Genomic DNA, 24559 nt, shown 5'->3' with positions numbered 1-24559 from the left:
GGGATAAATGCGTAGCGCGCCACCCTGCGGCCGTAATGAGTATCTGCGCTTCTGACTTTTTTAAAAACAAATTTTTATTTTTTTATTGCATAACAAGAACACGAACAACATACACATATTATCATCTATTACATTCACAATAGCATCAAAGGAAACAACAGGGGGGAAAAAAGAAACTATACAGGGGAAAACTTACAAAAAATTCCAAAAAGAAAAGGATTCTATAAATCCGTTTCGATTATTTATTATTATTTTTTGCATATTTTAGGGACTCAATATAATGTTTAAGTTCAATTTTAAATAATATAATGTTAGGTTTATTTTTTGACCATTTCTATTTGTGTATATGGTATTTTCCATACATACTAAGTTAACCACCAAATTTTGCTCCAAATCTTTACCAGATAGTTGTATCTTTAATTTTGTGAATTTAAATATCAGATATTCAACATCAATCCAAAACAATTGCGTACATACACATTCAAAGAATAAGTGTTTTATGGATTCTTCTTCTGTGTTACAAAAGATGCATGTTTGTCTCCATGTCTCTATTAATTTTTATGCTCACATCTAGTAATGTCAAAACATTACGCCTGAAATTGTTATCCCAGTCCCCCCCTACCCCTAAAAAATACATAACAAAAGCCAACTGTAAGTAGGCTAAATAATAAAAAGAGATGCACAAGCAAAATACACAGAAAACAATAAATGTATTGCATTTATGCATTTAGCAGATGGCTACAAAAGAGGAATAAAAGCACTTCATCAAAGAGCCAGCAATATTTGTAATATACATAGGCCTACAATGTCAGGTTTATTAGATAAGCAAGCTGGAGAAATGCAGAGAAGATACGTTAAATTGTTAAGACTTCTAATTAAAAGAATTATATAAAGTTCATTATAACAAATATTTCTTGATCCAGTGAACATGCAGCTTTTTAAAAATGTCTTATGTAACAAATAGGCTACTAGTACAAAACTGAATAACGAAGTTTGCATTGTGTGAATTCATTCGAAAAATAAGTTACGCCTGTATGTAGGCCTATGTATTTGCTAGCAAAATAAAGAAATTAACTGTACATTCAATACATTTATTTTTTGTTTTTTTAATATTATAATACTAATACTTAGGCTATATATTATATTTACAATATAAAAATAATAATAATAGAATATACATATATCATTAACTTAATATTCGCAACAACAGAATTCTAAATAAATAAAATGTGAATATGTTTTTGAAAATAGGTCCTAATATTTTTGCTATTGATTTATACGTCAAGTTTGATAAAGCGTGCAGCTTTAAAGGGATAAGTTAGTTCACCCAAAAAGCATAACCAGAAAAAAATACAAATGCTACGGTCAGCTCTCTGGTGGTTACCAACATTCTTCTGAATATCGTCTTTTGTGTTGAACAGAATAAAGAAACTCATACAGGTTCGTAACCGTAAATGAGTGAGTTTGTAGAAGTGAGTAAATAATAACAGAATTGTATTTTTTTTTTGTAAACTATCTCTTTAACGCCGGTGTTACAATATATTCGGTTCCTGAAATATTTGGTTCCAGTGGGTGGTGTTTTCATGAATATTCATACGTTTCCCGTGCTATGGGCGTGTCCTTGAGACTACGCGCAAATCAATGGAACAGAAAATATTAGCACACACTCCGATTAATTATTATTTCAAAATAGTAAAAAAGTTTAATAAAAAGTGTTTAATAATAAACAACAACTGTGCAACAGTTTCAAAACAAAGTTTGATAAATCGCCAGAGCTGTTTTGCCTGATTAATTGCAGACATTCAGATTATGCAGAGCAAATATGAGCGAATAACTGGTGAGTCTAGCTTCTTTTAACTCTTTGATCTGTTTGGCCTTTTTTTTATTTTTTTTAAACGTGTGATTATTTAAAATTCATTTGAATAGTTTCCTTGTGCTATAGTTGTCATTCAGTGATACACGACTGAAATTAATCTCCTGTGGCCTAATAATATGAATTTAAACTGTTTTGATTATTCTGTGTCATCCTTAATTTCTTGTTCATTTTGTAGAAAACCCCATCAGTAAGGCTCAAGTGCCCCTTATCAACACCAAACTACAAATGTTTTCCTTTTTGTCTCACATTATACTGCATAAATTTGTATCATTAAAGTCACAATAATAAATGCACAATTAACCACATAAGCTACATAACGAAGAAAAATAGTATTATTCTTTGTAGTCATTATAATAAACATTGCAGTATTATAAAACACATGTATAAACTTTTGAATTATTTGTTCTGATGATGACATATTCTTCTTGGGCAAAGGTAAGCAGCAACTTCAATATTTTTTGGAAAGATGAGGAAATATGTCCTCACCAATGTATCTTCTATGTTTTCATTGTCATGCAAAGTCAGATTGTCTGTTTCGGATTGGATGTGAGAGCTGCAGACGCTGGTTCTGAATGTGTGTGATATGGACACACATGGAGGATGTTCTCATTTGCCAAAGAGTGACCAAGCTCTGTTTTAATAAACAGTTATCTCAGAGACGCATTATTCTTGCATTCCTTCTTTCCACACATTGTTTTGAAATGTTCCTTGTCTTTTCAATGTGAGTTACATTCATGGAGCAACTGCCTCATTACTTAATTGTTATATAACAATAGTAAAAATAGCAAACATGCAAATGTTTTGTTAAATTGAAATATTAACTTAAAATATCAGGAGACTTAAAGTAAATATTTTGGGTCAACTGAGTTTGGCTGGCAAAATAGTTTGGCAATCCCTGCCCTACAAGATTATGGTTTACCTTTGTTTATCATTGTATGGTGTATAGAAAAACACCTCTGATAGATTAGAGAATGTTACACAATTAAACACACCTCTATGGATCATATGGATCATTTTGGATGCTTCCACACATCATTATATTAACATGACATGTTGGTTATTTCAAAATAATTTACACCACAGTGCAACATATTGTCAAAGAACAGACAACATGTTAGTCTATGTTTTTGTGGACCCATTTTAAAGGGATTGTCACCTACATTAAAATGGTCACCTTCATTGTATTTCAAACCTGTATGACTTTTTCTTCTGTGGAACATATAAGAATATATTTTGAAATTATATGTGAGAAAAGTGTTGTAGTTTTTTCCCCCATTAGGAATATATTTTGTGCTCCACATAAGAAGTCATACAGGTTTAGATAGGCTACAGTATAGACAAATATTTTGATGTTGCTTTTTTTTTTTTTTTTTTTTTTTTTTAAAGCTTTCTGACTTTAATGCTACACAATAACCAGGAAAATAAACATTTGTAGTTGTTGAAAAGAGGTACTTGAGTCTTATCGATGGGCCTGTGGAGGTTGGGAAGCACTGGCTATCTAAAAAATAAGCAAGAAATTAAGGATGACATGAATAATCACACCAGGGTAGCACATGCAATTATTTTATACATTTGTGGAGGTTTATCTCAGTTATTGTTGTCGACACAAACTATTCCAATTAAAGTATCAATCAAGCCCAAACACATCAAAGTCAAAATAAATTGTATTTATTATGCTTTGTATTTGAATGCATCTAATAAATCAATCAGCACAACAGCTCAGTCAGTATCATAACACAAAAACTGTTTTGAAAATGTGAAGAGTTGCGTTGAGTTGTAATCCATTAAACATGTTGCGATTTGAAGAGCGTGCACCAATAATTTCTGTTCCATTCGTTTGCGCGTAGTCTCAAGGACACTCCCACAGCACGGGTAAACTAATCAATATTCATGATTGCACCACCCACTGGAACCAAATATTTCAGGAACCGAATATATTAGGCTTGTTTGAGATGAGCGAAATCTGCGCAGAACCGATCACCGGTGATCAGCGCGAGATGCATTCCGGTTAGAAAAGTGTCCGAGGGCGGTCCGCCTTGCTCTGATGTCATGCTGACGTATGTCAAAAAACTCTCGCGAGCGAAAGGCGGATGTGTCGGATTCTGCAGTCGAGCGCAGCTGCTCTCCACAGACTGCGCGGAGCAAAAGCATGATGGGAAACGACTTGCTGACGACACAGCTTAATGCTTATTGGTTTAAACAACCGTGATGCATGGTTCTTTTTCAAAATGTTTGATTTTAAAACTCTGATATCATGTTTTTATGTGTGAATATTCCCAAACTCTCTAACAAAGGCGATCTCTCTGTGGGTTATGTGATTGTTGTCATATTTATAAAATATATATATATATACAAACAAGTATGTAGGCCTAATTAAAGTAAAAATGATTGATAAACACGTCTTTCGAATGGAAATAAATAACAAAAACTTTGGGTGTCTTGTTCATAATATTTATATTCATATAAAAGTAACAGAACTTAAATTACATCCAGTTTATCAGCAACAAAGCGCACGAGTGTGAATCCCGCGATATCCGCCTTTGATCTCGCAGGTGTCTGATCCACTACGAGAAGAGAGAACTGTCCGGCTTGCCTGCACTTTTTTCACTCCTCCCCTCACTGCAGCCGCCTAGTCTCGGCTGAATTTCAGGCGAGGCGAGGCGCATCTCAAACAAGCCTATAGTAACACCGTCATGCAGCTCAGTGACGTCGATGCCCATCACTGCCGCCCATTGGAGAGACAGCGAGCGCGTGCTTCACGTCATCAACAGTTTCCGAAAACACGCTGTTCACAACTCGCTTAACTCTACGATGGAGACGGTATTACTGTACTTATGTGTTCGTATGCCAAACACATTACGAGCTAATAGTTAAGCGGAGATAAACCTGCGAATGTGAGTAAGCAGGACAGCTAAAGGCATCAAACCCGGCCGTTTCTTTCTTACTTTTTATTACCGGGATTTTGGAGATGTTCTTTACTTTAACAACTAATACAAACTAGCAACATAATCGGGTTCCAATGGAGTTCTAGCATGACCAAAGTAAGTGTGTCATGTTGACTAAGTTAGTATTGATGGAGTTTGAGTTCGCACAGTAACCTCACCTGGGTGTCGGGGTAAAATGGACTTTTAACTCAAGTGTTTTAAAACATGGAGCCATGTTTGAGGTTTGTGTGTCGAGAGAGTCTCAGGAAAGTGTCAATGAAATGCTGGCCATGGAGATCTGTGAAGTGCTCAAGATCACCTTTCAAACGCCCTCTTACATCAACATGTGGACGGACACCTCACAGCACCCTGCGGATGAGAGCTCAGGGACCCTGTAAGTGCTGCTGCTGCTGCTGTGTTGTTTTATGACTCGATCGGCTGCTCAAACAACAGGAGTAACACATTTATTTCTGTTGCCAGACCTCTCCTGTCGAGAAAGAGGCACTGATGCATCCCAGGCAGCCCTCTCTAGTGTTGCTCCAGTGTTTGTTGTGGTAAGATGTGCATCTTTTAGTTTTAATCACACACTGTCTATGATTAGAAGGGTTAGGTCATTCACACTCACCTTTACTGATTCACGTTCTCATTCAACAGATGAAATTTGAGCGTAATGGCAATGTGACCTCATTTGGTGAGTTGGATGCTTTTCACAAACTACTGTATGTTCCAAATTTTTGGTATGATGTAAGTTATATTAAATAATACCCTTTTTTCCAGCTTTATAATGGCATTGAATAGAGCCCTAGTTTTTGAAGCTCTAAAAAGCACTTCCATCTATCATAAAAGTGTCTCTGGCTTCCAGCAACGGCCGTTCGCACGTCCACGAGAGAGCCGAGTTTCATCAAGTGGTGCTCACTGCAGAGTCAAATGATTAGGGCTGCAACTAATGATTATTTTAATAATCGATTAATCTGTAGATTATTTATTCGATTAATCGATTAATCGGATTAAAAACATTAATTTCCAATCCTTTAATCAAAAACAGAACTGACAGTGCAAATTCACAGTGCAAAAAATCTTCAGAAAGTGCACAGGTTGCTACAATAAATCTATAAATCTTTTTTTTTATATAATATAATATAATATAATATTATATATATATATATATATATAAAGAAAAATACTAATCAGAAAACTCAACAGGATGTTAGAACTTGTTCACTACACTCAGACGCATACACTTAAACAAAATTAATGGGTTTAGTTAAATTGTAATGCATTAAGAATTTCTCTAAAATGTCCAAACCCATTATATACTCCTGGAGAAAACATCTACTGTATTAACCTATTAATATGAATGATATTAAATCCAGACACAGATTTAACTGCTGTGACATATTCAAAAATATTATGTAACAATTAAGTAAAACTCCTCCTCCTAAAGAAGAACACAATGTCTTATTTTCAATGAATGATATGCATTCTTTATAACAACATGCATACAACATTACTTATAGATTAATATGGATTAAATAATTAATGTATAATAAATATAATGAATCCTTATTAAAAATAAAGAGGTGATTTTCTGTCTTTTGTTGTTTGATTAATATTAAGAGCACAAATGGAAGCAGGTTAATGGACTGCTGTCACTTTAAGACCGAATGCTGACCGAAAATGACATTAGATATAAGTCATAGTTTTTGTCATTCAAAGCTGGTTTTGATTTTCGTCTCGTTTTTGTCTGTGAAAAATTTTGTTGATTAAAATACTGACAAATTATTTGTCAACGAAATTAACATAGCAACAGATTGAAAAATGAATGGGCCAAGAAAGGCAAGTGATTAAAAACGTGTCTTTAGTCTTGCAAACTATAGCCTACCACCCCTGCTTTACTACTGTTATTAACAAGCTAACGCTAACCTGTCATGCTTGTCAAGCTGGATAACGAGTAAACACCAGAAGAGCTACTGGAGGGATGTCACGCTCCTCACTTCCAAACGGAACAAAACTGGGATTTTGTTGTCACTTAACGTTACCCTGCTGTTGAACTTCCTCCTCATCAAGGACTCATTTATACTCAAACATCTCCGCGTCTTATTGACGGGCATAATAGTCGTGCGACACAACTAATCGATTATGAAATTCGTTGCCAACGCTTTTAATAATCGATTTTTATCGATTTTAGCAATTCGTTGTTGCAGCCCTACAAATGATGTACGTCATGTTATACAGTGAAACTGCACATTTTAGAGTGGCCTTTTATTGTAGCCAGCCTAAGGCACACCTGTGCAATAATCATGCTGTCTGATCAGCATCTTGATATGCCACACCTGTGAGGTGGATGGATTATCTCAGCAAAGGAGAAGTGCTCACTAACAAAGATTTAGACAGATTTGTGAACAATATTTGAGAGAATATTGCTTCCAGCAACAGCTGTTCGCATGTCCACTAGAGAGCTGAGTTTCATCAAGTGGTACTCACTGCAGAGTCAAATGATTTACAGCTCCTCCTCTTTAGAGGTCCAATGGGGTGGAGGGATAGAAATGTGGGTAGGGGTAGGGTTAGGGTATGGATGAATATCCCTGAATATTGAGTGTTTCTCAAACAGAAGGCTGCATCCTACCGAGACTGCGTCCTTCCCAGTCCAGTCCTTCTGAGGTGTGTAGGCTAGTGTCCTCCTCATCAATTAAACGCTAGAATGAGACCGTCTAGTAAGTGTGCATGGCTACGTCACACATGTTCCCGTCCCCGTGATCACAGCACAAAAATACTATTAAAACTTGATTTAAAAATACTTTGTATTACAAATCTTTATATTAACTGTCTTTCTAATAATGCAATACAGTGACTGACAGCCATCTGTGGTCTCCCAGTGGCTTACATTATTGTCAGTTTAGTGTTTGTGATTAATTTACAGCAAAACAAAGATAACATCTATGCTTTTTCATGTCCGAAAACATTATTTTTGTCTTACATTTCATAATAAACTCAGACAAGCTCAGTACTAACTCATTTTCCATCAGTTTTTTTTTGTGTGATTTTAATTGTGTGCAAAGGATTGTTGGTGATTTAAGGCCACAAAGAATACATCCAATGTGTCCTTTAAAACAGGCTGAATGAAGGACGCGAAACAAAGGCTGCCTTCAAATTGAGATGGCCTTCAGCGACTTTTGATGACTTGCCAGCCGAGATGTGCAGCCTTCGTAGGATGCAGCCTTCCGTTTGAGAAACACCCATTATGAATATTACTGCAAATGGGTGGAGCTTAGGTCTAGCTCCTTCTTGCTAGACCTCCAGCAAGGAGGGGCTACATTTACATTTATGCATTTGGCAGACGCTTTTATCCAAAGCGACTTACATTGCATTCAAGGTACACATTTTACATTTTGTCAGTTCTTGCTTTCCCTGGGAATCGAACCCATGACCTTGGCCTTGATAGCGCCACGCTCTAGCGTTTGGGCTACAGGTAAGCAGCTAGATGTAAGATCCACCCATTTGCTCTGCAGTGAGCAGCTTCTCAGTCTCATTGGAAAAAGTGACCTCTGACCCGACAAATGACGGATGATGTAGGCGTAGTGTAAGCTTAGGTGAGAATTGACGAACGCAGGAGCAAAACAAAATGCCGGTCATGGATTAAAATGAGAGGTTTAAAAGAAAAATGTCAGGGGATTGCGATATAAGAGTTACGTCCTACATCACGTCGTGTCAGAGGTCACCCTTCCGCTGGAACTCGGCTGTCTCGTGATCGTGCGCACAATCGTTGACGGAAGCCAGTGATTATAATATATTAGAAGACAAAAGGCACTGGAGTCGTATGGATTACTTTTATGATGGATGGATGCGCTTTTTGGAGCTTCAAAAACTTGGGCACTATTAAATGCCATTACAAAGCTCGGAAGAGTCAGGGTATTATTTAATATAACTCAAGAAAGTCATATATGACAGAATTCTTCTTCTTCATATTATTATTATTATTATAAAAAAGGAAATAATATAACATTTTATGGAGAAATTCATTGCAATGTTAATTCTAAGTCTTATTTAAAGACATGCTCTTACACTAACATAAACAAATTGAATGTTGTGAACTTCTATATTTGTCAAGGAAACTTATTTAACAATACAATATTATTAAATTGTATGAAGAAATTCTTTAAAATGCAATGGCCCTACTATACATCCCTAAATATTAACTTGAATATTTGCTTTTTTGAAAAAAGAAAATAATTCCCTTTTTTTCCAGAATATTTGATTTAGTATGTTAAATTGAGTATTTTGTAATGAATCTTGTTTATGATCAACCACCTATTTTAATCTGTTCAATTTTAAGTATTTTAAATATGTTATTAAATTAGTTTAGTTTATTATCAACCCTGTTTTAATCTGATTTAACATTCGATTAATTCCTTATGAAGCGAGAGAGAATTGGGGAAAAAGTGTTTTCTGGACAAAATTTGCCATGTTAGATTTTTATCGATGGATCTGGGTCTTATTCTGTTCTCTAGAAAAGAAGAAAACTGAATTGTATCAGGAGCTCAGTTTGCAGGCGAGAGATCTGAGATTCCAGCACTTAACAAGTATTACAGCACGGAACAATGCCATCATCATACGCATGGAGGTATGGACACACATCGTTACACTCTGAGCTTCTGAAGATTGTTTCATAAACACAAGATGATCTTTATCTTATACTTGTTAATACCAAAAACAAAAAATATTCTATCTAAAGGTGATAACTCACTTGTATTTAGAAATTAGATATTTCTTGTTTTAAATAATAAGTTTTTTTATTTTTTATGTGAAGTCCATGAAGGCAGTGGTTACCCCGGAGTGTTTACTGATGCTGGATTTCCGTGGTCTTGGCCTGGAGAAATGGCTGGTGTTAGAACTTGGGCCACAGTTGGCAGGAGATGGAAATTTAGCTACTTACTCCCTGCCCTTTGAGTTCAGAGCTCTGGAAGCCATTCTGCAACACAGGGTGAGCATTTAAAGTTATAATTTTTTATTAATAAATAAGAATAACTGTATATACACTACCGTTTAAAAGTTTGGGCGTGGTACGTTTTAGGGCTGCGCAATATATCGAAATTATCGAAATAACGCAAATGTATATATCGCAATATGCATATGTATATATCGCAATATGCATATCGCAGGGGCACGCAATATCTGAATTATTTTAATAGGCTATTTTAACATTGCGAAAAGTATATGTTTTAGGTTGACGCATATACCAGAGAATAGAATTGGGCACAGGACTGTTACTTATGTGACTTGCTTGACGTTAAAAAGAGTTATTAAACGCAATAACTTGCGAAAAACAACTTGCACTGCAGTCTCGCGCTGTCTGACACACACCCAAACATGCGCACAAGCCGTTCTTTTTTTCTTGTCTTGTTACACACTCGAACTGTCAAACACGCATACAGTTATGTCAAAATGGCTGTCTTGATGAGTATTCATGTAAACACATTCGGTTATGATATCAGTTGGGGAAATAAATAGATTTTACACACTTAAAACAATATCGTATCGCATATCGAATATCGCATTATTTAACAAGGATATCGCATTTTTCTTCAATATCGCACAGCCCTAGTACGTTTTTTAATTTTATTTTAAGAAATTAATTACTTTTATTTAGCAAGGATGCATTAAATTGATCAAAAGGGACAGTAAAGATGTTTATGGTGTTACAAAACATTTTCAAATAAATGCTGTTCTTTTGAACTTTCTGTTCATCTAATAACGTATAATTTTTTCCACAAAAAATATAAAATATCGTTAATTAAAAATGTTATTTAAGCACTAAATCACAATATTAGACTGATTACTGAAGGATTGTGTGACACTTAAGTAATGGCTGCTGAAAATTCTGCTTTTTTAAAATTACATAAAAAAAAAAGAAAAGCAGGTGTATTATGTTATACAAATATTTCACAATATTACAGTTTTTACTGTATTTTTGATTAAATAAATGCAGCCTTGTTGAGTATAATTAACTTTGAACTGTAAAAATATTGTGTTGCATATCTATGCATCATAAACAAGCATAGATATGACTTTGTTATTGTTATTGATATCCTGGCTAGTGTGGAATTGTTTCATAGTCTGATTTTTGTCCATGTTTTTTTGGGTGTTTTTCTCTGTGTCTACTTAATAATTGTTCCATGTTTGTGTGTGTAATCCTATGTTGTTGCATGTTTATATGGGTAAGCATGTGTTTGGCACAGGTGAATTTACTGCAGATGCGACTGAATGAAGTTCAGCCTCAGGTTCTTGATTGTCTGGAGTCGTTGGTTGACCCAAAGCTCCTCTCCGCCGACCGCAGTAAACTCCATATGCTCCTGCTTAATAGCAAGAGGTGAGTTCATTAACTTGCTGTGTTGTGTTTAGACCATTATGTTCCCAAATGCAAGAGGCATTAAACTACACCATTAAGAGCCAAACTTTCTTATTAGCTAATCTTAATGAAAGATCGCTGTAACATAATTGGTAGGGTAATTGCTATTAAGCTTATCCAGAGTTATAAAATGATTGTTTTGTTGTGGTTTTTCTTCTGTTAATTAGGGAAGAGTCAGGATAGTCGACTCGACGTCAAACAGCTGATTAGGTTGTTAGTAATGTCCCCTAGTGAGTTTATCTAGATTTTTTTTGTCTTTGTATCTGTAATATTTTTTTTGTTGTGGTGGTGATTTGAAAGAGAATGTTTGCTCTTAAGTCTTTTTATAGTTTTGTGGTATTAAAGCCTAATTATAATTAGCTTCCGAGTTGACTTGTCAATTTTGAAAATATGTAGTTTTGCTCATCGCTAGTGTTAATAAAAAGTACATAATATTGACCAATCTCTGATAGTATCTAAATAGGGCTGCACGATGTTGGGAAAAAAATGACATTGCAAAATGTAATGTGCAATAAAAATGTGATGCTTATAATGATTTGAAAATAAAAATACATGAATACATAAAAAAATACATGAATTTTCTAATTGGGAAAGAACAATTTGTACTAGAATGATTGGGGTTGTTTTGTAGTGGAGTAAAGCTAGGCATCAAAGGCCACATTTTTTCACAGTTTTTGACCCATTCAGTACGATTATGATTTCTATTGTAATTATAATGTAATATTGAATTAAACAAGAAATATATTACTTGTGCACTGTAAAATAAAATTGATCAATTATATATTAAACCATTGAGTATCAAACCATCGGAAAACCACAGGGAGCGCTTAAAATAGAGATGAGAGTGTATGAAAATTTCATATCCCTATTATAGTGACCATAATCTTTATGGTTATTGATATTATTATGGCGTTGTTAAAATGAGCTGGAAATGTTCGAAAAAGTACTCATACACACACTGAAATAATTTCATGCAGTTTTTTTGTTGAAATAATCATTGCCTACGTTGTATACGTTCAAATAGTTTTGACAAAAAAAGTAAAAAAATGATAAACCTCACATTTCAGCCTTTAATAAAAAAAATGTATAGGTATTTTATCTGCGCCATAAACCATTCTACATAGCTTCCCTTTTATCCAAAGTTTTGAGATTTTTAGAATGCATATTATCTTATTTCCCATCAAAATAACAAAGATTTGGTCTAATTTTTGCATTGATCTGAACAAAAATGGCAAACAGGCTGAATGAAAATTTAAATCCATTGTCTGACAGTAGGTGGTGCTTATGGAACAGCAGAAATAGAGCTGTTTCCCTGGTTACCTCTGTAAACAAAGCAGCACTGCGCTGAATAAACACTACTTCATTAGGCTTTACACATTACTTGTCTTTTCCCACTTAGAGATTCATTAATTCATTCATTCATTCATTCATATAATTTCTCTCAGCACTCTTCCTTCCGTCATGTTTTCACACAAAACAAAACCTATGCTGCACCTGTGTGGGACTGTTATCAACTTTGCTTAAAGGTATGGTAGGCTATCTTCGGAGCGGCTAGCAATAGCGAGCTAGCTTTAAAAGCTTGAGATCCCACCCTCCCTTCAGAGCGTTAAACTACCTCATGTCTCAAAACACATAACATTACAATAATTATGTACAAAAACGACTTAAAGAGCACTTAGCTGTACCACCTGACTGCGGTAGATTCATGAAACGCATTTTTTGACGGTGCGCGGAGGTATGGAAATACGTTGACAGGCAGGTAAGACATCGAATGCAATGATTTGACGAACTTTTTATGGTCCTACGCCTTCCACAGGCAAGATATATACATATAAATATGTAGACCCAATAACTTAGTGATTGCTATCTGGATGTGAAGAGACATTCAACCAGTATAACAAAAAAAATCCCCTTCCCTACCTTTATGCTGCCTTAATGTGCTATCGGAAGTATCGTAAATATGAGTTTCCTAGGTAAAAATTGCACGTGAACGCCCTCTGATGTCGTGTTTACCACTGGGAAGTTCGGAAATAAATTTGATACCCAAATTCCCGAGATGGGCGTGCCGTATACTTTAAACATGGGGGCAGGGAGAACTACAGCTGTGATAGGTATGATTTATTAGTTTTCCCCCAAAAACAGCTAGATCATCTTGTCTTGACATTAATGTAGTGCATATTTACATATACAAGTAATCATTTGAAGCGTATTATATGTTTTATACACAGCCAAAATAGCCTGCATTTGACTGAAATTACAGAATCGGCAGAAAGCGGACTATCCGGATATGGTTGTATATGGTTGTCAGTGCATGTGACACTACATATTATTTTGGTTTTAATAAGATTTCCCCAATAAATAGGCAAGAATAAACCTGGTGTCCTCCATGATTCCTGTTCATTCTGACCACAAAGTACTCAAATGCAATAAGCTCGTAATTTCGACTTTAGAAATGGGAAGTACGAAATTTCCGATAGCACGTGAAGGTGGCATTATTGCTGATCAGTACCACTAGTTTTTCAAATCACGATGATCAAATATGCTTTTAATGATAATTAAAACATGGAACTGTAATACTAACCATTGGGAATTTGTATCATGGTTTATCATCAAACCATATCTGGCAGATCTAGATATAACATGAGCCTCATAAAATGACATATCTAGCCCACATCTCATTATTATTATTAGGCAATATGTTCTCTGTCTGGTAGAAAATGATTTCAAGTCATTAAAGTGTTTATTTTAGAGCGGAAGCTTTGAAGTATCATGATCTATAATTTTCTTTGAGAGAAAAAACAGCCTTTTTATCTTCCTGCAGCCTTTCAGAGCTAGAGACGGACATTAGGATGTTTAAAGAGAGTCTGCTAAAAATCCTGGATGAGGACGAACTGATAGAGGAACTCTGTGTCACCAAGTGGAGCGACCCGCAAGTGTTGTAGGTGTCACATCACAGAATTCAACTTTATAGCAACACATTTACATGTACACAAATATTCTTGATGTCAGTGTAAATAGCTAGCTGATAATTGTTGTGTGGGTCTTTTATCTGCTGGTGTGCCTGTGTTTGCCTGTGGGTATGTGTGTGTGTTCACATGGAGCCAGTGAGGAGAGTAGTCTGGGTATAGATCACGCTGAAGAGATGGAGTTACTGCTGGAGAATTACTTCATGCAAGCAGAGGAGCTTGGCAACAAAGCCAGAGAGCTGAAAGACCTCATCGATGACTCTGAAAGCGTGATCTTCATTAACCTGGACAGGTACCAGCGGCAACCACATCTTCCATAATGCCTTTTAACTGCACTAGGGCTGCACCTCAAGATGCAATACACTTCAAGATGCATATGTCACAGTCAGAGCATGTGAGCGGAGCGGAGAGCGCCTTTCTGAAGATTCCGCTCGCTCAACCCAGAATATGCTGGCTAAATGCTGGTTCGAGAATATGTGAAATTAATCAATAAGTTTGAGGTTATGGAATTGTAATATTGTTTTAACGAAGTTGCGATCTTCATACATTACATAGCCTAAATGCACAGTAAACATCAAAGTTAAGAACTAAGAATGACATTTATTTGTAAGGGAGTGTGGAGCAGTGTTAATTTCGTTGACGAATAATTTTCGTCATCATTTTTGTCAACAACCTTTTTTCACTGACGAAAACGAGATGATAACTAAATAAAAACTAGTGTTGGATGACAAAAACTATGACGAAAACTTAGGGTGCTTTCACACTAGCAGTTTTGGTGCGCACCCGGGTTCGATTAATGTCAGAGTTCGGTACGTTTGGATGATGTGAACACGGTCTTCCGAACTCGGGTGCGCACCCGCGAACCGTACCAGAGTCCGCTTAAAAAGGGTGGTCTGGGGTACGGTTCATGTGAACTCCGGTACGGTTCGCTGCTGATGTGAACGCAATCGTACTAAATCACGGAAGTGAACCGCTATTAATGACGGATGATTTGATAAAAATGTGTGTTTGTGTGTGTGTGTGTGTTTCACTCATTTTCCAGACGAGCGTGACTGACATACTGCAAGCAGAGAGCTGTAAACCTAATTTCTGCTCGTCTTCAGCATTCTTTAGAGCATTGCAGTACATTTGCTGCATATAGACGCAAGTGCCATTACGTACTGAAGCTTTAGAAACAAAACCAATGGTTAAAAAACAAAAATATAAAAGTCAGGTGAGCAACGCTATGCATTTTGCCGCCTTCACGCTCGCTGTCGTTACTAAGCAACCTGGTAAACAGCTGCTGCTTTGATGACGCAAACGCACCCCGGTTTGGATCCAAATAATATAATATGAACACAGTCCAGCAGGGGGAGGGGGGAGCAATCGAACTCGGGTTCGGTCCAGGCAATCGAACCAAGTGTGAAAGCACCCTTACTGTCATTTTCGTCAACAAATAAAAACGAGACACAAATGTTAGGGAGGGTCGATTAGGGAAGAGATCCAGTCAGAACTGATGTCCTGTGTAACAAATGCACATATTTGATTTGACCGTGCTGATCTAACCGCTGGAAAACACGGCGCAATTTGCGTGTTCTACAGGCTCATCCCCAATACAGCGCTCCAGAGCGGTTCACAATCAATCAATAACACACATTTATTCCAGGCAATTGTTAATGAACTAATGCTGATGAGCAATGACAATGTTTTTTTCCTTCAAACTTTACGAGGTTTATATAGTAATATGTTTTAGACAGTTGTAACAATGCATATTTTATCTCGTGAACTTGAATGAGTTCCTGCAACTGCAATAGTAAGGCGCAGACATTTCAAAATAAGAGTCAATGTGTATTTCGAGCTTGTTTATAATTAAAAGTCACGCATTATATATTAGTTTTTGGTTACACAATAAACTGTATTTAATTTAATTCATAGTCAGGAGGAAAGATCAGTATTTGACACATATTCAATAAAGTATCAGGGTATTAATAGTTAACTAAAACCATTAAAAAAATCTTCATTACTTGAAATTAAATAAATGTTAACTGAAATTAAAAAAAGAAATAAACAATTTTTTTTGGAGCTTTAGCTTAACCTGATATGGCCTACTAACTAAAACACACAAAGTTATAAAAAACTATATAGATGTTTTAAAAAAACAAAAACAAAGTGAATTGAGCTCTCTTTTGTGTATTTTTAATGTCAAAAACAAAATGATGTCAAAATGTCAGTTCAAGTGACAGTCGGTTATGTAATGCTTAAATGCTTAGTGTATTACAATTTAACTAAACTCATTAGATTTTAGGAGACTAAATCTATTGTAGATTTAGTCGACTAAAACTAGACTAAAACTAAAAACAATTCAGGTGACTAAAATATGACTAAAACTAAATGGCGTTTTAGTCAAAAGACTATGACTAAAACTAAATCAAAATTTGTTGTCAAGATTAACACTGGTGTGGAGAAACTGAGTTGGCAAAGATTGATGTATTTTTTTTTTTATATAGCAAAAATCTGACGTGCACACTGATGAAAGTGCCGTTTTGACGAATATGTAAATATGTGCTGCGTGCTTCCCCTCAATAACAAAATAAACATACAACAAAAATGACAGCGGTGAGAAAACAGCAGTGAAGAAAGCATAGTGATGTGGATATCTTTGCAAGAGCTCTGCAATTCGGCACTATCCAGTCAAGTAATGTCACGTTTATTTATATTTACTATATTAAATAATGCTTTAAATCCACAAATATAATATCATAATTGTTATCTATAAGCCTACTGTAATTGAGACATTAATTCAAGAAATTCATTACAAACCGAAAGACGTATAGTACAGAGAAATTTTATGTCAGAGTGGGATTTCATTTTACTAGAAGCGTGAGCAGTACATGAGTGGAGTGTGACCGTGAGCTAAGAGATGTGTGACGCTCAATATTCGACATGCTCGCATGGTCACAATACAGTACTACAATTGATTGAAACATGTTTTGAAATTTGATTTAATGTTATAGGGTTAGTTCATCCCAAAAATAAAATTCTGTCATTAATTCCTCACCCTCATGTCGTTCCAAACCCGTAAGACCTTTATTCATCTTTGGAACACAAATTAAGAATTTTTTTAAGAAATCTGATAGCTCTCTGACCCAAGTTTAATTACCACTTTCAAGGCCCAGAAAGGTAGTTAAGACATGGTTAAAATAGTCCATGTGACTCAAGTGGTTCAACTAGGCTGTAACGATTTGACCAAAAATAAAAACCTCGATTAATTGAACATTTGACCTCGATTACGATTAATGAACGATTATTTTGCTCTCTTTTTTTTTTTGCCCTCATAAGGTTTTTGAGTAAGTTCACTGATAAGGTTTGTACTGTAAATATTTTCTACTATTAAAGGTGGATTTTTTTTTTCTAATGAAAAAGTGCATTGTGATTTTAAAATACTTGAAGTAAACTTTCAGCACTTATTGTCTATGGAGCAGATTTCTGTTTGTTGTACATCAGATACTGATAAATTAACACTGTAGGCCTACATTACATTTATTTGAATGCATTAATGAGAGACTGATTGTGTGTGTGAATTACTCATACCGTCTCTATTCATTATGAAGCTATGGTTTGTAATTACTTCAAAGGTATTAAAATGTATGCCTATAACGGTTGAGTTTCTAAGCTACTTTAGTGACTTTACTTTAGTCACAGTTTCTGTCTGAGTGTTCGTTTGTCAAAATATATCAGGCATTAGTTCAACATAATACACATCTGATGGTCGAAACTCGCTTTAATGTTCAAACTGGCAGGGCTTAAACCATATACAAATGACAAAGCTTTGTGAGAACGCAGGTGATAGAGGTCTGCCTTCAGGGCGCGCGCGTTTTCAGAGAGTTTTTCTGTGTCACTGAAAAAAGCTGAGCCCTGACCGGAGAAGTTTTCCGTATTGTTGTTTTTGAATAGTTCACAATCGCTTTAAATGTTGAAACTGGCAAGCCTTTAAACGCATTTACTTGACAAACTTTATGAGCACGAAAGTGAAAGCGGCTTTGGGGCTTGCGCGCGCCGTCTGTGTGTGTGTGTGTCAGCGCGTAGGCTATAAGAACAGCAATTAACTGACCTGTATAAACTGTGTAAAACGTGCAGTTACTATAGTGATTCTGGGCATCTATAAACACAGATAACTGCTCCTGCATCTGTCTGTGTGCCTTCAAACTGCACTTGATGTGACTGACGGGGCGGAGTCACGTGAAAACCGAAATAACCGACATGGGAAAAATACGTCTGTTAGAGGTTCTGAATGTCGGTTTTGGTTATTTTTCGATTAATCGTACAGCCCTAGGTTCAACCTTAATTTTATGAAGTGACAAGAATACTTTGTGTGCAAAAATCCCAAAAAGAATGAATTTATTCAACAAACTCTTCTCGGCTGTGTCATTCTCCTACACTGTTGACATAGTAAATACAGTACAGTGCTTTCGAAGCGATACGTTAGAATGCCGGCTTACCATTGGCCAATGCTGTTCACGTGAGCACCACGACGCATGCGTGTGATGCTGACGCAGGAGCTAGCCAATGGTGAGCCATAGAACTCGGAAGTGCTGCACTGTTTATTTACACTTTATCTATTTGTGCCTGTAGATTTCATTACAAAAATCACTTTTTTGGTATATGTAAGCTTTGACCATATACCATTAGCCTGATTTTATTCCTAAAAACATTTTGCTGTTCAGTATTTTCTGGTTTATGGAGTGATAAAAAAGATATCCAAATTAAATCCCCTCTGTAAAAACCTTTAACTCTATGTACAGCAAAACGAAACGAGAATTTAGAACATGGCTTTATCCAATATTCAGATTTCTGTTCTGAAGAATTTATGCAAATTATTGCATACTTAATTAGGTAATGCATTCTTTGCATATTTAATCATGCCATTTAGAAAATTGTAATACAAAACAGTTTTAATGTACTCTGTTTAATGAACAGGGTGTATTATAGTGAAATTGATAACATTTTACCCTATTCACCTGTGGTGTCTTGTCTTAAATTTAGCCATCGGAATGTCATGATGCGCCTGAACCTCCAGCTCACCATGGGAACCTTCTCCCTCTCCTTATTTGGTTTGATGGGTGTGGCTTTTGGAATGAATTTAGAATCTTCCTTTGAAGAGGTTAGTTCCGTTTTTCTACAGTTTAACGTTTTACTAGTGTTATAGCCAGAATTGTGTACAATGTGTTATCAATCTGCCAGACTGATATTGTCGTATTGCTCCATTGCAGCTTTCATTGGCCGTCTGACTGGCATGTAAAGCAACCAATCGCATGAAAATGGGAAGTCGATTGGCCTCATTCATGAAACATGAGCAGAACAATTTTTTTTGTAAATCGTTCATTGCAAATCGGATTCATGAAAATGTTAGTTAAAGGTCCCATGGCATGAAATTTTCATTTTATGAGGTATTTCAACATTAATATGAGTTCCCCTAGCCTGAATATTGTCCCCAAGTGGATAGAAATGTTGATCGGTGTAAACCCGAGTTCTGGCTGTCTCTCTCTGCCTTTGAGAAAATGACAGGCCAGACTAGCCAATCCTGAAGCCTCCTGGTTTGACGTCCAAGCAGGAACGGTTTCCTCCCTTTCCTCCGCCCAGAGAATCTGGCACGCCCATGCAAACGCTCGAGAGATCATTAACGTTACTTGTGAACGAGTGAACTGGCAGTTTCTCAGTGTTTGGATGTACAAATGAAAATAGAAGTCTTTCTTCAGTTCCTTCTGATCTGTGATCATTGATTTCTGATGTGTAGCTAATTATTTATTATTCGTGCACACGCTGTGGCTTCTCTCTCTCCCGACAGAACGGTGTTTTCGTGTTTTCTATCTTGTGAGTCAGTGTTTTGTACGTCCTCGTCGCGTCTATCTGTTCTAAAATGTGCATACAGTCTTTTCTGTTTAACATCAGCAGTAACATCTTTAGAGATAAACCTCACACACGCCGAAGCTCGGCCTTCAACATCCCCGACCCCCAGTACTGCATCTGGCCCACAGCGGAGGCACCAAACGCGGCGTGAGATTAAGCAGAAGGGGGGTAAGCGTGAGGGTATCTGGGCTAGGCTAGCCAGCTTTCCCCACAATAAACTGGATTACATTCGATTACTGCTGTTGTGTCTTTGTTTGCGCTGTGTAAGTTACTCAATGCGCGTCACTGACGCTATTCATATGATTGGAACATATCTAGAAATAATGCTTTAATCAAACTTACTAACTCGTTCATCTCGCTGTAATGGTACATTGCATGTGTTACAAAGTTGGTAGAATAATGATGAAGAGGACTCGGTGTGACTGGGACTCGTGTTTATTCAGAACTCTCAGATACAAACACAATAAACTCGCGCTGACAGACAACGCTCTCATAACTCAGTAGTTACTATAAATAACTTTGTTAGCAATCGCTCCGTCTCCGTGATGTCCTGTTCGCGAACGAATCATTCTTTTGAATCGGTTCTTTTTAGTGAACCGAACCAGTTCACCAAATCGGACTGAATCGTTCTAAACGGTTCGCGTCTCGAGTCAGCGCTGATCCATAATTTACTAACTTTCTGACATGAGTGACAGCCCCTCTGACTAGAAATAAACTAATAACCTGAAGTATATTCTAGTAACTACAACAGTTCACCCTGAACTGAGACATGCTGAGAGAACTGATGAGAAGTGAACACAGGTCCATCTGTCTCTGGCAGACTCGTGCCTGCTCGTGCCTCGTTAAACCACGCCCCCTCTGCTCATTTAAAATGCAAAGATGTCAGCCAATCACAACAGTGGGCGTTTTTCCTGAAGTCTCACAGCAGACACGCCTCTTGAAGCAGGGCATTCAGCCACAGGGCAAACAGCAGTATAGAAAAAATGCCTTTTATTTCTAAATTATGACATTTTATGATGTAAAAATCATACTAACAATATAAGTACACCTCAGGAAACACTATAAAATAATAGAAAAATGCCATGCCATGGGACCTTTAATACGAAAGGCATATACACCTGCTCCCTACCAAGTGTAAATGTTGCGTAAAACATTTGAACGTTCTGTGTTCTAATTTTGGCAAACTGATGACATTGACTTATAGTCCAGAAAATACGGTACTTTTGAAAGTCTCCATTGACTATTGCGTGAAGTGGCCTTCTTGTCATTTCTGACTTACACTTTTTTTTTTAACAATGTCTAAAAGCTGATATGTGATGGGGTGTACAACAAACAAGCTAAAAAAAACACAGAACTAAGTTTTTATAAGCTGTCGACCCAAAAAAACAAGCGTTTAAGGAGACAAAAGTAGATACAGGAAATAAGACGTGGGTAAATTGTGGGATCCTGACACTCTTTATGCCTATGTGTGCAGTAAACATTTTGTCACTGGTAAGTCAAATATCCTAATGTCAGTTTTATATATTATATTTTAGCGTATTCTTTCACCGATCACGTTCCCCTCCAGTGGGCATAGTTCTCAGAGTAATTAGACCTTTTGCGCTCTGTCTCAATTGCCTGTATCCACTTTTGTGTCCTTAAACGCTTGTTTTTTAGGTCGATAGCTTATAAAAACGTATTTCTGTTTTGTTTAGCTTGTTTGCTGTACACCCTGTCACATAGCAGCTTTTAGACATCGTTCTGTTTTTTGTTATAAGTCAAAAATGACAAGGAGGCCGCTTCAAGCAATACGAAGTCAAAGGTGACGGTTGGATTATATTCCCCCCTGGTGGGTGTGATTTTCAGATTATGACGCGCTCTGTCTCTATTTTGTGTTTACAAACAGCGATTACTTTTTTTTGTGGGTGGAGCTTACCTGTTAGTAGAAAATGACAGTTCTGCTATAGCAATCTGTGGAAGCCACAGAATAAAAGAGTAAAAAAAGATCTTTTCGAGTTTATATCTCACAATTCTGACCTTTTTTTTCTCGCAAATCAGAGTTTGTCTATAAACAGAATTGTGAGAGATACTCGTTATTCTGTCTTTCCTCAGAATTGTGAGTTTATATCCTGCAATTCTGACTTTTCCCCCCTTAGAATTGTGCTATAAACTCACAATTGCGAGTTATAAAGTCCGAACTGGGAGATATAAACACGCAAATGCAAGAAAAAGAATGAGATAAAAATGTTATAGGCTGTTTAAAAGTTATTTATGTAAAATGTTACTTTTTAATAAATTATTTCATGCTCTAAATGCTATGTATACATGTCCCCTATGAACTGCATATGTGAATATTATGTAGACTTACTGTTTACATCAAATTCCTGCTATAATAGTAGACAAATCATTGTAGGTTTCATCAGTCCAGTCTGCGACTTGCAACATAAACGTCTGCGTTTAGCTTCAAAGGGTGTCTTCAACGACGGAATTATATAAAAATGAAGACCGTATTTTTTGCATTCTGATTCCGACATACAAAGGCACAACAAAACATTTATCTCTTATTCTGAGAAATTTACCTATTTTCCTCCACTTGTTGCGCTATTTTTCTGCCACTACTATGTGTGCGCAGCTGCAAGTGACGTAACTGTGACGTCTGCTCCAAATGGGTCCATTGACCCACATTGATTTTTGTGTGTGTGTGTTTGTGTAGGACCCGCGTGTGTTTTGGTTGGTGACCGGGTTCATGTTCCTGGGCAGTGGACTAATCTGGAGAAGACTTCTCTCTTTTCTGGGCCGACACTTAGAACCCAGCTCTCCACCTCCTGTGCGTAACACTCACAACACTCCATGTTTGCTGTGCAGCAGCTTCTCTACAACTTTATAGTGATGATTGTAACTTTTTTTTTTTTTTCACAGATTCCCCCTGTTTGGAGGAAAAACCATATCGGCACCTTAAAGGGAACAGACATTAAACCTGGAATTAGATGATATTGTGTCCACTGTGCTTTCAGTATCTTTTCCCCTCCTTTGCTTTATCTCCCAATTTTAAGCATTTTTACTGTATTTTTCAGTATCAAGACTTTTGCTCACTTCAGTCTAATTTAAAATCACATTTAACTATGCAGGTCCTATGTGGTGTCATGTAGACAGTTTTCATGTAGATCTTGCAATGTGACATTTGTCTTTCGGAATGTTTTGAGATAATCTCTGTATTTATTGTTTTGAATATTATAATGACACAATCATCAGATACATTTTATTGACGGTAAAGTGTGAGACATTCTTTCAAAGTCAACATTATTTCACTGGTTACCCTTAAAAAAACAGAAGTTGATGAATAGATAACTTAAATAAAACATTAAAAACGTGTATTTGTTGGGGTCCTTTATTTTAGGGATTTAAAATAAAACATTTGATGTTTTTGCAGCACTAAAACACTTGTGTATACATTATTCAAATTTTTGATTTCTTATTAAAATGCTCTGAACCTCTATTTGCGTAAGTGCTCAATAAATTGAGTGTATAAAGCATTATGTAAAGTGTGCTTGTAATTTTGTGCACTTATATGAGGTCAGAACAGCAGGGGGAGACAAACCCCCATTCAGAAAATATTCATATACATTGGTCGTATGTCCAACACATCATCTTACTAATAATTTTTTTTTCAGGATTACAAAAATAATACAATCTACAGTAAAAGGTGAAACGTGTTTGCATTTTCATAGAACTAGCCTAACCAATGTTGGGTAAGTTACTCATTAAAAATAACTAATTAATTAGTTATAATTACATCTTCAACAGTGCTGTACTAATTACTCTCTCTAAAAATGATTGCATTACTTATTACTAATTACTTTATGAATCTCATATCAACCTCGACCAGGTGAACACTAAGATAAACATGAAACTGCTCTTTTAATTCTTTCAAATAAATAATATAAATGTAATGTTAAATGCACCTTTGTTTTGTTCTGTAGTCTATACAATATTTGATGCAATTACACCATAAGTAAATAATTAAATGACAGAAAATTAAGAGTAATCTCTTTTTACGTAAAGGGAAAAGTAATTAAATTACAGTAATGAATTACTTAGTAATGCATTACACCCAGCACTGGAAATGACAAGGAATAAACAACCATATTTGAGCTAAAATACACTAGTTAGGACTGGTATTGTTGCCACTGTAAAACGTAACTAATATAGGATCTCCTTCAAAGACGATTTTGCAATCTTTGCCATTTTGTTTCTTTGTTGTGGCTGATTACACAGCTATAGAGGATTATTGCAACGGTTGTTGCAAGCAAATAAACAAAACAATAATAACTAGCCTATGATAAACTGTACATTTTATTAAACGTGTAGCACTGCCTGTAATGGGTTTGTAATTTACACAGTTTATGTAAGATGATAGATGATTTCTCGATTTGCTCTCAACCATGGGGCCAGGCCTCATCGAAATGTGGCCCCAATAAGTCAAAGTCAAATTTAGTTTTAGTTAACATAGTCTTAATTAAAA

At 36.1% G+C, this 24559-nt stretch overlaps 1 protein-coding gene across 2 annotated transcripts; it reads left to right on the top strand.

The window, feature by feature from the left end:
• Nucleotides 1-4603: 4603 nt before the first annotated feature.
• On the top strand, nucleotides 4604-23572 carry mrs2 (magnesium transporter MRS2). 2 transcript variants are annotated; one of them, XM_079837230.1, is made up of 11 exons: nucleotides 4604-5194; nucleotides 5281-5354; nucleotides 5455-5491; nucleotides 9309-9421; nucleotides 9608-9781; nucleotides 11037-11167; nucleotides 14028-14144; nucleotides 14312-14464; nucleotides 19195-19312; nucleotides 22751-22864; nucleotides 22957-23572. In XM_079837230.1, the coding sequence occupies exons 1-11, from the start codon at nucleotides 5026-5028 to the stop codon at nucleotides 23026-23028; spliced, it is 1272 nt and encodes a 423-aa protein (XP_079693356.1). In that variant the 5' UTR covers nucleotides 4604-5025; the 3' UTR covers nucleotides 23029-23572. The 2 variants fall into 2 exon arrangements, with proteins under 2 accessions (XP_079693356.1, XP_079693357.1); XM_079837231.1 differs by lacking the exons at nucleotides 22751-22864; nucleotides 22957-23572 and adding an exon at nucleotides 19422-19558 and having other exon boundaries at nucleotides 4608-5194.
• The last annotated feature ends 987 nt before the right edge of the window (nucleotides 23573-24559 follow it).

This window comes from Gobio gobio (genome assembly GCF_949357685.1).
Source record: "Gobio gobio genome assembly, chromosome: 15".
Classification (NCBI taxonomy): Eukaryota; Metazoa; Chordata; class Actinopteri; order Cypriniformes; family Gobionidae; genus Gobio; species Gobio gobio.
Note: the sequence above shows the minus strand (reverse complement) of the source record. Positions and strands in the feature narration are given on the sequence as shown.